Here is a 12,203-nt window from a genome sequence, read left to right on the forward strand (position 1 = left end):
CTATTCACGAGTGGATTATTGCTGTTGTGTACCCAGCTGAAAAGCTGGCTATTCCTTGTGCTGAGGTTCGCCATTTTCAGCTTTTTGCTGCCCTCTCTTTGGATCTAATTTGGTTGTCTAGAAATAAATTGGTTCATGAGGCTCTCCTCCCTGATCCGGCTAAGGTTACTCAGCATCTTCACTCTAATTTGGGCTTTCATCTTTCGGCTTGGAAGAAGGCTTCTCTTCCTTCCTTGTGGATTCCTCCTCTTGTGGGTTGTTTAAAGGGGAATTTTGATGTTGCCATTAAAGGCAGTTTTGCTGTTGCTGCAGCAGTTATTAGTGACTCTTCTGGGGAGATTTTAGCTGCTGCTACTCTGAAGCTCCATTCCTCAAATGCCCTTTTGGGAGAAGCCATGGCTGCTCTTCTTGCTACTCGGTTGGCTCGGTCTTTTGGTTTGGATGCTTTTGCTCTTGAAGGTGATGCTCTCCTGGTGATCTTAGCAGTGAATCAGCCAGCTATTTTTTCTTCTTGGCATTTTATTTCTGTTATTTCTGATATTTGTATTGAACTTAACCCCTTTCGTAGTTGGTATGCTGCGAAAGTGTCTAGATGTGCAAATTTTCGTGCACATGCGTTAGCCAAATGGGCCGCTACCCACTTTATTTTTGGTAGCATTCCCTTAGGTTCCCCTCATTCTCTCTTCCATCCGGATCCAGAGTGGGAAGGACCCTCCCTTGTAGTCCTTTTTCCCTTTTCAATTAAAAAAAAAAAAAAAGACTAGGTTTTCGCCTTTAACTTTTGCTATTTCTTAAGAGATTTTTTTTAAATTTTTTTTTTTTTTAAAGAATTTTAAGGTAAAAACTTTTAACTATTATTTTTAATTTAGCTAATAAAAGTAATGCTATATACTACAATTTTATCTTACCTTAATTTTTTTGGGATGATAAACACTGCTACATCATCCCAATGTGTTGAGGTTATAATATATAACATTACTCATTTAATATACTACACCATATTTCACTAAATTGATGTGGTAATGGTTATAACCTTTTGATTTTTTAATAATGGTTTATTTAAAGGCCTATGGTATTAGTCCAATGAAATGTGAGTATAGTACGTAGCATTATTATTTTTAAATTGTAATAAAAATAATATTATAGACTATACTACTATCCCACTAACTATGCTAACGTGACATTACAATACACCTTTATATTAGTCTTTGTTATATATATATCAAAAAAAAAAATCAATAATAAATTGACAATGTGACGTTAACATATATAACACCATACTTATAATAAATGTTGTCAATTTAATGATTGAAGTCTTGCTACATTAGTCACAGTATTTATCATTTTTAAATGCTCAGTAAAATATAATAAGACTAAAGTGGGAAATATTGGGTTGATAAAAATCATAAATATTGAGGTAATAAAATGTTAATTTTTCAAAAATAAGATTTAAATAAGTATGTTTGTTTATAGGAAAGGAAATACAAGTCCGGCTGAGCGGGCTTCGTATATGGGGTTGAAACTCGTATTCGCGGCCCAAGAGTGCCCCGGCTGAGCCCTTCCGCTCTATTGGTCACGAACTTGGATAATCTTCCTTGGCGGAGCGGTGACAAAATCCCAAAGCCGCTGAAAACCCTAATGCCCACACCATCACAGCATTTCCTCTTGGAGTCATCAATCATCATGTATACGAAACGGGTCGGACTTTGCTTGGCTTCCCAAATCTGAAACTATCGAGTTTCAGTGCCATGATTCTCCATATCTGCTCAAAGTGCTTCTCTTAGTTTTATCTTATATGCCTCACCTCACTCTTATCTGTCTCACTTACCATCCCCATGAAGAATAGGGACTCAAAGCAAAAACCCAGTTGGAATTCTGGTCATAACCATAAGAGAATTGTGATTGAGAATATCTGTGAACCTAGAGCTGAGCCTAGTGATGGCGCGGCGTTGCAGATGACCCTCTTATTCTTCACAACCCGTACCCATTGGGTTCGAGCCTCCAAGGTCGCCACTGCCCATTTCCATAGTCTCGCCCACGGAGGATCTTGGTCCAGGCCTTTCAATGACAAAGAGGTAATCTTAAACCGAAACTCTGAGGCTTGGTTTGTTAAGGTAGTTTGTACTCTATTTGTTCGTTCGCATTTGTCAGATACTTGTTTGGGTTATTTGAGGAAGAACTTGACCCCGTTGATTGCGTTTGAGGTTGTTAGACGGTTAAACAATCCAAAATTGGGCTTGAAGTTCTTTGAGTTCAGTAGGGAGAGTTTGAGTGTCAGTCATTCTTTCAACACCTACAATTTGCTTATGAGGTCCCTATGTCAAATGGGTCTTTACGATTCCGCGAAAATGGTATTTGATTGCATGAGGAGTGATGGGCATTTGCCTGATAGTTCGGTTGTTGGATTTTTGGTATCGTCGTATGCACAAGTGGGAAAGTTTGATCTTGCCAAAAAACTGCTTGCTGAGGTTCAGTTTGATGAGATTGGATTGAGTTCTTTTGTGTATAATAAGTTATTGGACGAGTTGGTCAAGAGGAATCTAGTTGATGAGGCCGTTTGCTTATTTAGAGAGCATATGGGATCATATTCTCATCTGGATACTTGCACTTTCAATATTCTTATTAGAGGTTTGTGCAGAATAGGAGGAGTTGATAGGGCTTTTGTGTTTTTTAATGACATGGGGAGTTTTGGTTGTTCTCCTGATGTTGTTACCTACAACACTCTTATAAATGGATTATGTAGGGTCAATGAGGTAAATAGAGGGCATGAATTATTGAAGGAGGTTAAATCAAGAACTGAGCTTAAACCGAATGTTGTAACTTATACATCGGTAATATCAGGGTTTTGCAAGTTGGGTAAGATGGATGAGGCCTCTGTTCTTTTTGATGAGATGGTTAATTCAGGAATAAAACCAACTGCAATCACTTTTAATATTCTCATTGATGGCTTCGGTAAGGCGGGCGATGTGGTTTCCGCATCAGCCATGTATGAGAGGATGCTATTTCTTGGTTATTTTCCGGATGTTGTTACCTTCACCTCCCTAATTGATGGGTATTGTCGAGCCGGACAGTTAAATCAGGGTTTGAAGCTTTGGCATGAGATGAATGCAAGAAATGTGACTCCAAATGTGTATACTTATTCTGTTCTTATAAATGCTTTATGCAAGGAAAATAGACTGCATGAGGCTGGCGACCTTTTGAGGCATATGAAGTGGCGTGATATTGTTCCAAAACCATTTATGTATAACCCTGTAATTGATGGGTTTTGCAAGGCTGGCAATGTAGACGAGGCAAATAAGATAGTGGCAGAGATGGAGGAGAAGAAATGTAACCCAGATAAAGTCACATTTACAATCCTCATCATTGGGCATTGTATGAAAGGGAGAATGTTTGAAGCAATCAGCATCTTTGATAAGATGTTATCAATCGGTTGTGCTCCAGATACCATTACTGTGAATTCTTTAATATCTTGCCTTTTGAAGGCTGGTATGCCTAATGAAGCCTTTCGCATTAAGCAAACTGCATCTAAGGACCTGGACTTGCGTATGTCATCTTTTAAAGAAGCTATTCATTTAAGAACAGATATGGCTATTCCAATGGCTGTTTAATTGAAGGGCTACCACGGAAGTGAACTTGAAGCATAGTCCCCATGGCTGGACAAGGTCTTTCAGCCATTGTTTAATTGAGTCCAGATGAAACATTTCCAGCTTGTGGCACGGAAGTTTGACAAGCAGTAAGTACTTTGTCAATGTTTATTTCTATCCCCTGATTTTTAATGAGTTACCTCAAGATTGGCACTGAACATCTGCTCCAGATCTGTAAAATATTAAAATTTTGAGCCGGACATTTACTATTGAGTGCCATTGGTAAATCTATGCCAGAAGTCACATTGACATCAACAAGGTGTTCTCTGTCAAATCAGATTCCCACAAGCATATGGAGCTAAAGTCATGGACCAGTCAAGCAATACGCATTCCTTGAATTAAATCACTCTTCAGTTCAGTCTTGTTTAGTAGTGATATCTCTTGTTGTCCATCCTTCCTGCACATATTTTTAGCTTTTTGTGTTTTCTAGAAATAACTGAGGATGATTTATTACCAACGAATAGGTTGAAGACATGCAGATAGCTGATTGCACTAGGAAACAGGCAAGATTTTTGCCAGAGTACTTTATTTTGATCTTCCTCATGATAGCTGATTGCACCACAGCTTCTGAGACACATGCATTGGATTGAATTGAATTTTTTAATCCCTGCAGTTTTGGTTACTATTCAATTTTGTCAAAAAATAAACATACTAGAGAAAAATTCACTGTTTATAGATTTGTGTTTCTCATTGGGTCAGGCTTCTTGTACCCGTGACTATGTTTGAATTGATTTTTCCGCGAGCCAAGTAGACCAAGTTAAGGTGACTTAGCATCCTCCCTTTTCTCATTTTTGTTTAGGGAAAGTCATCAATATCATCTCAGTTTTGACGGCCTGAGAAAATGTTATGGGGATGTTCTGGCTACATATGTATGACTGAAAAATGTGGATGATGCATTTTATTTTGATTGTGATTTTATTGCATTACCGGCCATTTGTGATTAATTCAATGCTATTTTAAATTGTAAAACTCAGATTGTATTTGTATGCATAACTATTATTCTTCTTTTAAGAGTAATGCTACTTTTACGTGAAACTCTCTGTACATGATGACATGGTACTACTATGTGATAAAAAAAAAAATTTGCATACATTTCTTGGTCACGGACTTGGCGCCTCCCCAATTGGAACAAGATCCTTTTCAATTCATTTAAACGGGATATTATCCAGTTAGTTATATTAGAAGGGTATTTTTGCTTTTCACTTTTTGAGGGAACAAAAATACTCTTAAAATACAACTAATTAGATATTATCCCATTCAAATGAAATTGAGTAGATCCTAATTCACCTCAATCACCATGCGAGAGTGGTTATGATTGCTAGATCTGTTGGTCGTGACTACTAGATCAGACATCGGGAGTGGTCACGATCACTTCCATATATTTGGTTGGGTGGTTGACCACCAATGAGAGAGGTCGGACAAGTTTTTTTTGGGAGGGAGAGAGCAGATGAATAGTATTTTTCTTATTTATTTTTTATTTATAGTTGCATACATAAAGATCAAAATGGATTATAGAGCATCTCCTGGAAAATAGTTGGTGTATAACATTTTCCTTGTTTTAGGGCAAATTAAGAACTCTTAGGATTCCAAGCGGAGAACTTTTTGTGTGTATCCCAATGTGTAAACAAGGATTGGGTTTTTTGAGCAAGTTAGTGAAATATTCAAAATATGATTTCACAAAGATTTAGTTTCCTTCAAATAACAAATTCTAGCTAATTGAAAGGACCTTTTCATCAATCAGTGGCCATTTTCCATTAGTAATGAGGATTTGGAATATCACAAATTGATCAATCAACTAGAGATTCAACAACTAAAAGAAAGATCGATTCTTTGGGATCCTTCTTCTCTTCCAAACGAAACTAGGTGAATACTCGTTGCTTTTGGCAGAAATTGAAGAATTTTCTTGGGATTTCTACAGTCCATTCATTTCATTTTTTCCTAACAGATGGTCAAAACTTCATCTGGGCTCAAATTTTGCTCAAAGGTTCACTAAATATTAGAAATTGTTGGAAAAAAAAAAATGTTTCTTTTGTTCCCTACTGTAATCAGAAAAAAAAGAAAAGAAAAGAAAAAAAAGGTTAATATATTCAGAATAATTACTCATTTGAAAAAATACCGTCTCAATTCATCCTATTTCATCAAATCCGCGATATGATACGTTCTCAAGGATGAACTGGATACAGACAGTTCCAATAAGATTTAATTCTTTACAAAAAATGTCTTTTTATTTTTATTTATTTCATCTATTTCATGTCCATATTCTAGACCACAATACCATGGATGGTCCATACATATCAATGTATAAATGTGCGGTCGTGTATCTAAGGTCATAAAATGTGCAGTTCATAGCATAGGATTTTTGTTTTGATAATAGAAAGTCTCATTAAGACTTCACATATCACATTCATAAAGAATATACACCTGGCCAAGTTGCGTACACTAGAGTCACCACCAATAATTTGGATCTTATTTTGTACAATAACCCTACAACATTACCATTATCACACCATGGCGCTTCATCTTAGTTTTGGATAAGTGCAACATGGCAGATCTGAAGAAGATATACCACATAATCCAAGAAGAGAGCCTAGCATGTCGCTTGAGACTCACTATGCGACAACAGGGTATGAAGCACAGGTTGCAACACCTGCAATTTGATGATCAATGTTAGCATAAGCAGCACTGTAAATTCTGTAATGGAGGATTTCATCCAATCTCCTTTCATGAATCTAGAAATTTAATCATGCGTGGACCAATTTCAAATAACCTAAAAGTTTGACAAAATTTTCCTCTAAACTGAGTTTAAAAAAAAAAAAAAAAAAAAACTAAAATTTTAGGTGTGAAAGACGAAACTAAAAATAAAACTTTTTCGGGTAAAAAAAAATAATTTTAGAGGGTCTAAATTTTATAAAATTTTAAAATTTTTGGGGGAGCTACTGCCCCTCCAAGCTCATGCATGAGTCTGCCCTTGTCTCTTTAATGAGGACTATTTAGCTAACAGGTGTCCTAAAAGAGCCTATTCAGGCTTCATCAGTTCGGACAGGTGATGGGACAATTCGCAGGTGAGGCCCGAGGTGATTGAGAAAACTGCCCGAATAAGTGGAGTTCAAGCAGACTCTCACAGGGCAATAGGACAACCTTATTGCACATCATCAGAATCCAGTCTTTAGCAATCATCTCATTAATTAAAACACCACACATGGCACATTAAGGCACCCAGGCTCTGGACCCAAGTGAGGAAGACAGGTGGAATTTGTTCAGAAAAAAAGGGTTTTTGAGGCACAGCCCATTCATACGGAGCATATTGATTTGACGAACTAGGATCAGTTGGAAAACTTACCACACATGTTCTTCCCCATCTCCATCTTAAAGAAGCCATTATCACCCCAGCTTTTTCCCCACGAGTTCTTAATAAGCCAGTATGGGACTCCATTTTCAACTCCATACCCAACTGCTAGAACAGCATGGTTCACATCCTGCCAGATAAAGATACATATGTGCACATGTTTATTAAAAAAGTTACAAATATGGGGCATAGGAAACAATAACTAGAAATATGTATATTTCTAAACCAACAATCGGAAAGTAGTAATAATGATGCTCTAATCTAGCTTTTGAAACGTGAAAACAAACTAGGCTTTGAAATTTAACAATATACACCATTTAATAAACATAAAACCAAGTCGATCAAAGTAGAAAAACTCACCATGGGAGTGGTGCCACACGTATCACTGGTGTAAACTCCTTCCGCGTATAATCGGAAGTCACTGACAACCTGAAATGCCACACTCACTGGCCTAACAAATGCAACTGCATGCTTTAGCTCATCTTCAGCACCCTGTGTTTGCCCACACATGATAGAAAATCCTCAAAACCATCTCAAAAAAGGGTTTATCGAGGCATTTGGCAAATCAAATCTTGTTCTGCCAGCTCTACCCTCAGTTAACATCAAGATACGTAAATACAAAAAACATTAAATCAAGAAGGGTTAAGAAATCTATGAATGGCGCCTACCAAGGTAATGTTAACAGAGTCGATGACTTCGACACCAACATTTTCCGCTGAAAATTTGCATGAGCCATCTTTTCCAGTGTATGGATATGCCGCCTCGGTGTCCAGGCCACCATTGTATTTAATGTACTCAAAGGCTTGGGATGGCAACCCACCGCTGCAGCCAAAGTTATTGAAAGCTCCGGCGCAGTCCACAAGCTGCTGCTCTGATAGAGAGATTCCCTTCCCAAATGCCTGAGAGTAGGCTGCCTCAAGAGCTCCAGTGGTGCTGCAACACAAATATTTGAAGGTTAGAAGTGAGATGATATCAGCTCTCACTCTAAGGATACGTTTGGCACGCAGAATGACTATTCCATTAGATAAAGAGAATATAATTTATTAAAAATTGAAAAAGGTGGAATAGAATAGCCTTGAAAGGAATAACTATTCCTCGATTTATGGAATAGTCATTCCCTCATGGGCCATATGAATGGTTATTCCAAGTGTTAAAAGTATATGTATACGTTAAAACCAAGACTATTTTATTCTACATTTTTTCCGTTCTTATAAAAGGTTATTCTTTTTCCTTAATGGAATAGCCATTCCGCAGACCAAACGTACCCTATGTGTTTTATCTTCCTAATACTTTTTCCCAATACCATGCCCCAAAAACAAAGAACAAGAAGAAAGGAATAGCAAAAAGCCAATGAAGACAAGAAGTTTATGTGGTTAGACTAATCAAGCCTATGTCCATTGTAAATTATACAATTTGCTGTTTAATTCTTCTGTTAATCTCTCTAACCTGAATGTCCAGCAAGATCCACAGTGGCCTTGATCTTTAACCGGGCTGACTATGCCTACTTCCCTCCAGTCTTTCTGCATGCACATGCAGATACAGATATAGATGATGATGATAAGGTTGAAATATTTATCAATTCCATGTATTATACCATTGGTTTGTAATCAGAAAATTCATGAACTCAAAAGAAGAATTACCGCTTCTGGAAGAACAGAATCGGTGAGCTTGTGGTTGCCCTTCAAAGTGGCAGAGCAGTTTTGAGCAGCTCCCAACCTCTGGCTTTGGAACTCTTCCCAAGTCCAATCAGCAAAGTCTGTTTGGTAAAATAAACACCAACAATTGGGTTATCACCAAGAAACCTCAGTGGTTGGTTAATGTAAACCTCAAGGATTATTTTCCTAAGTCTTTCGGGTTGGTATAAAATTAATTAAATAATTAAATTTATCACTTTTTATTTGGCTAAAACTTTTGAGAACTTTTGAGACATAGTATTAGAGCAGAGTTAATAAATTCAAACCTTATTTTCCGTCATTTGCCTCTTATCTTAGTTAAAATTTTCTAAGTATTGGACCGAAAACTTTTTTAAACTGGTGATTTTGCAAGGTGACTCCATTATTAAGTTTTCAAAGTTCTAACCACTTAGTCGGGAAAAACTAGATTATTTAATTAAAAATAATAATTACAATTTTAAGAATTTTGGGAATAAGATCCTCTCCAGTTCAAATGAAGCGGATAATATCTAGTTAGTTATAATAGAAGGTATTTTTATCTTGAACAAAAATACCCGCTTCAAATGAAATTCATATGAATCCGATTTTTTTCAACACCTGAAATAATTATTATCTTTCTGATTATTGTGTTCACATGATTATTAGTTATTACCATACTGAGTCTTAGTGTGAGTTACTACATGTCAGAAACCGATTGGTCAGCATTCAGCGAGATTCAGCTAGGAAAATAAGCCTAGTTTAGCATGGCCACGCATCTACCAGGCTTAGACTTTGACCGTAGTGCTCCAATCACAGGCATGAATTCCACAAATCCAACGGCCAACAAAAAACTAAAAATTATCTTAAAAAACGAGGTTGATTTAGCATTTCCAATGAGTTCAGATTCATGCTTACGATTAACGGCAAGTTTGTAAGATAATCCCTTCCGGTTGGTCGATTTGATGAGCTTCAGATTCTCCGAGAAAATCCCGAACCTGAGCTTCATCTCCTCCATGGTCTCGTACCTCTTCCCATACCTGCAGCAACCAGATATCACAACGCAAAAACCAGACAGATTTAGAGAAACAAGTAAATTTGATGATCAGACGGCGGGAGAGGGCGGAAGCCTACCGGTGGGCGAATCGGGCGAAGGAGAGTGCGTGGTGGGTGTGGCCGATGACCTGGATCACCTGGGCCTCAATGTCACGGAGGCCGTCCGATGCCAATCTGATGGGGTTGGAGTCCTCGAAGGTTGATGCTGCGGCTGCGGCGGCGGCACAGTAGAGCAATAGGAGAATCAACGATACCAAGCTCACCCGTGCCATCTCTCTCTGTTGCTCCGAATGTTGTGGGGGAGGGTGAACTAGGATGTGGTCGGATGAGTTTTGATTGGAGAAGTAATAAATGGTTGGAATCTGGGCTCCAATAGAGAGAAAGTTACCAAATCAAATGGGACTCTGGTCACTCTTACGTATTTTGTGGTATTATACATTGGGTGACGTATGCGATGACGTGGAGTTCCTTCATGTCCTTCTCGAGGCTAGTTGTTGACTATTCAAGGCCTTTGTCGTGTTATATATATATATATACACATATAGATGCATTGTAATAATGTGATGGTATAGTCACCCAAAAATTTTGAATCGGCTATAGGGCAGTTTGATCACACCTTCATATCGGCTAATGGGTGGCTGAACCATTTTCTTTGGCTAAAGATCGGTTCGATGATAAGAAATGAGATAGTGTTAATTCGGTTTTATAATTGTATTTAGGTCTTACTAGTTAATTGAGTTATTTGTATTTAGATTTCTGTTTTATTTATCTTTTAAAGAATTAAGTTGTTATTTAGTAATTTAAGAATGGACTTGGTCCAAAGTCGATCAAATTAGGGTTATGCTAGAGTTTAGTAATTGAGTCTATTTTAAGTGAACTATTGCACTTTAATGGAAACATACTTTAATTATGAACTAAAATTACTCTATCCTCTGTCTGTCTGTCTGTCTCTCTTTTCCTTTTTTTAATAGTGCTAAGGCTCTATCAAATTTTTGTTCTCTTTGAATTGTGTGACTCAATTTCTATTTTCTCCCCTTCATCTTCTTCTTCCAATTTTTGCTTGTATTACATCATTTGATCACTCTTAAACTGGCATTGAAAGTATTCAAACTATCCTCATGGCTCCTTTAGCCAATAGAAGTAGTCAAACCACCTCCAAATTGGCCATTGGGGGTGTCCTGTGACCAAACGGGTGGTTCTCGCAAACCACCATTTTCTTTTCTTTTTCTTGATGGCACAAGATATTTTACAAGTTTATCAATTTCATACTTTTATCCACTTATTGTGTAAAATTAAAATATATATATATATTTTTTTTTTTTGGGGTAAAAATTCATGTAAGACCAATAAAATACTACTCCAAACAGATGGCATGACTACCCCTTTAAGGAGTTTTCGGACCGAGCACCTCTTAATACATTTGCTGAGTTGGTTGAACCATCCCAATACCTCATTTATAGGTGATTGAACCCACCTAACCCCTAGGTGAAAAGGTGATCCAGCCACCACTTGGTGGCAGTGGAAAGAGCATTAATGGACGGATGTATTAAATTGATAAAGTAAAGTGTGAATATAATTAAAAAAAAAAAAAAAAAATCCAAACATGAGTACCAATTATAAATTTAAGCCTCATTTTAAACGACATTGTCAATTAATAATTTAAAAAAAAATTATTTTGATTATATTTTAATTAGGCAAGGTGGTGGGAGAATAGACAAGCTTGTTTAGTCAAATGGAAACTTCTACGAATGGGCCATAGAGATACCTGTGGGCCTGTGGCAAATTGGCAACCTCCTCACTTGAAATGTCCAAGCGAGGAATCTGTAATTATTCCGTGGATCTCAAAAGATTTTTGTTTGTGCACTCAGAAATTGCTGCCGTCCATATAATATCCCCCATCTAGAAGACGCAGACCCATCTCCCATCACTCCTCGTCACTTCTTTGTCTCAATCTTCGTTAATTAATTTTGTTGTCACTGTTAGAGATACAAATTTTTAAGTTTTAATTTTTTTTTTTTTTTAAATGTGATAAGTAAAAATTATTATTAGTCTAGCATGCATATCAACCACAAATGACCAAGGCATATAATTGAAAGGTGGGACAAGATGATGACCACGATGGTGGCTTAATTATGAGAGTGATATTTTCTTGTCATTATTCTCACCCTCTATAGGATTTAAACGTGGGTCTATGAACGGAGTCAGCTTTGAATTTGGGGTGAACTCACGGCTAAAAAATTTTGAAAGAAAAATCAGTTGACAAAAAATACTTAATTTTTTTTTTCCTTGTAATTTGGGGGGACCAGGGCCATTGACAGTCCCCCTAAATCTGTCTTGGTGTGGAGAGTCCATATTTGACAACATCCTCACAACTCCACAGCAAAATCAAAGGTAGAAATTTGAGATACCTTCAATTTAGGGTTTGGTGGTATTGAACCGAACAAAAAAGAAAAAACATACAAAATATAAATTTCTCTATCAACACCCTTTTGTATTAAAAAAATGTTA

General features: G+C 37.1%; 2 protein-coding genes across 2 annotated transcripts; one reads left to right on the top strand and one right to left on the bottom strand.

The window, feature by feature from the left end:
* The first annotated feature begins 1,593 nt into the window (after window positions 1-1,593).
* LOC132164920 (pentatricopeptide repeat-containing protein At2g06000-like) lies at window positions 1,594-4,269 on the top strand. Its single transcript, XM_059575439.1, has one exon. It carries the CDS (start codon window positions 1,836-1,838, stop codon window positions 3,606-3,608), a length of 1,773 nt encoding a protein of 590 aa, XP_059431422.1. The 5' UTR covers window positions 1,594-1,835; the 3' UTR covers window positions 3,609-4,269.
* Window positions 4,270-5,966: 1,697 nt separating this feature from the next.
* On the bottom strand, window positions 5,967-10,080 carry LOC132166352 (pro-cathepsin H-like). The gene is made up of 8 exons (XM_059577153.1): window positions 9,774-10,080; window positions 9,558-9,679; window positions 8,631-8,746; window positions 8,437-8,510; window positions 7,659-7,923; window positions 7,351-7,482; window positions 6,985-7,120; window positions 5,967-6,291 (listed from the first exon to the last, which is right to left on the bottom strand). The coding sequence occupies exons 1-8, from the start codon at window positions 9,965-9,967 to the stop codon at window positions 6,254-6,256; spliced, it is 1,077 nt and encodes a 358-aa protein (XP_059433136.1). The 5' UTR covers window positions 9,968-10,080; the 3' UTR covers window positions 5,967-6,253.
* Between the last annotated feature and the right edge of the window lie 2,123 nt (window positions 10,081-12,203).

This window comes from Corylus avellana, chromosome ca11 (genome assembly GCF_901000735.1).
Source record: "Corylus avellana chromosome ca11, CavTom2PMs-1.0".
Lineage (NCBI taxonomy): Eukaryota > Viridiplantae > Streptophyta > Magnoliopsida > Fagales > Betulaceae > Corylus > Corylus avellana.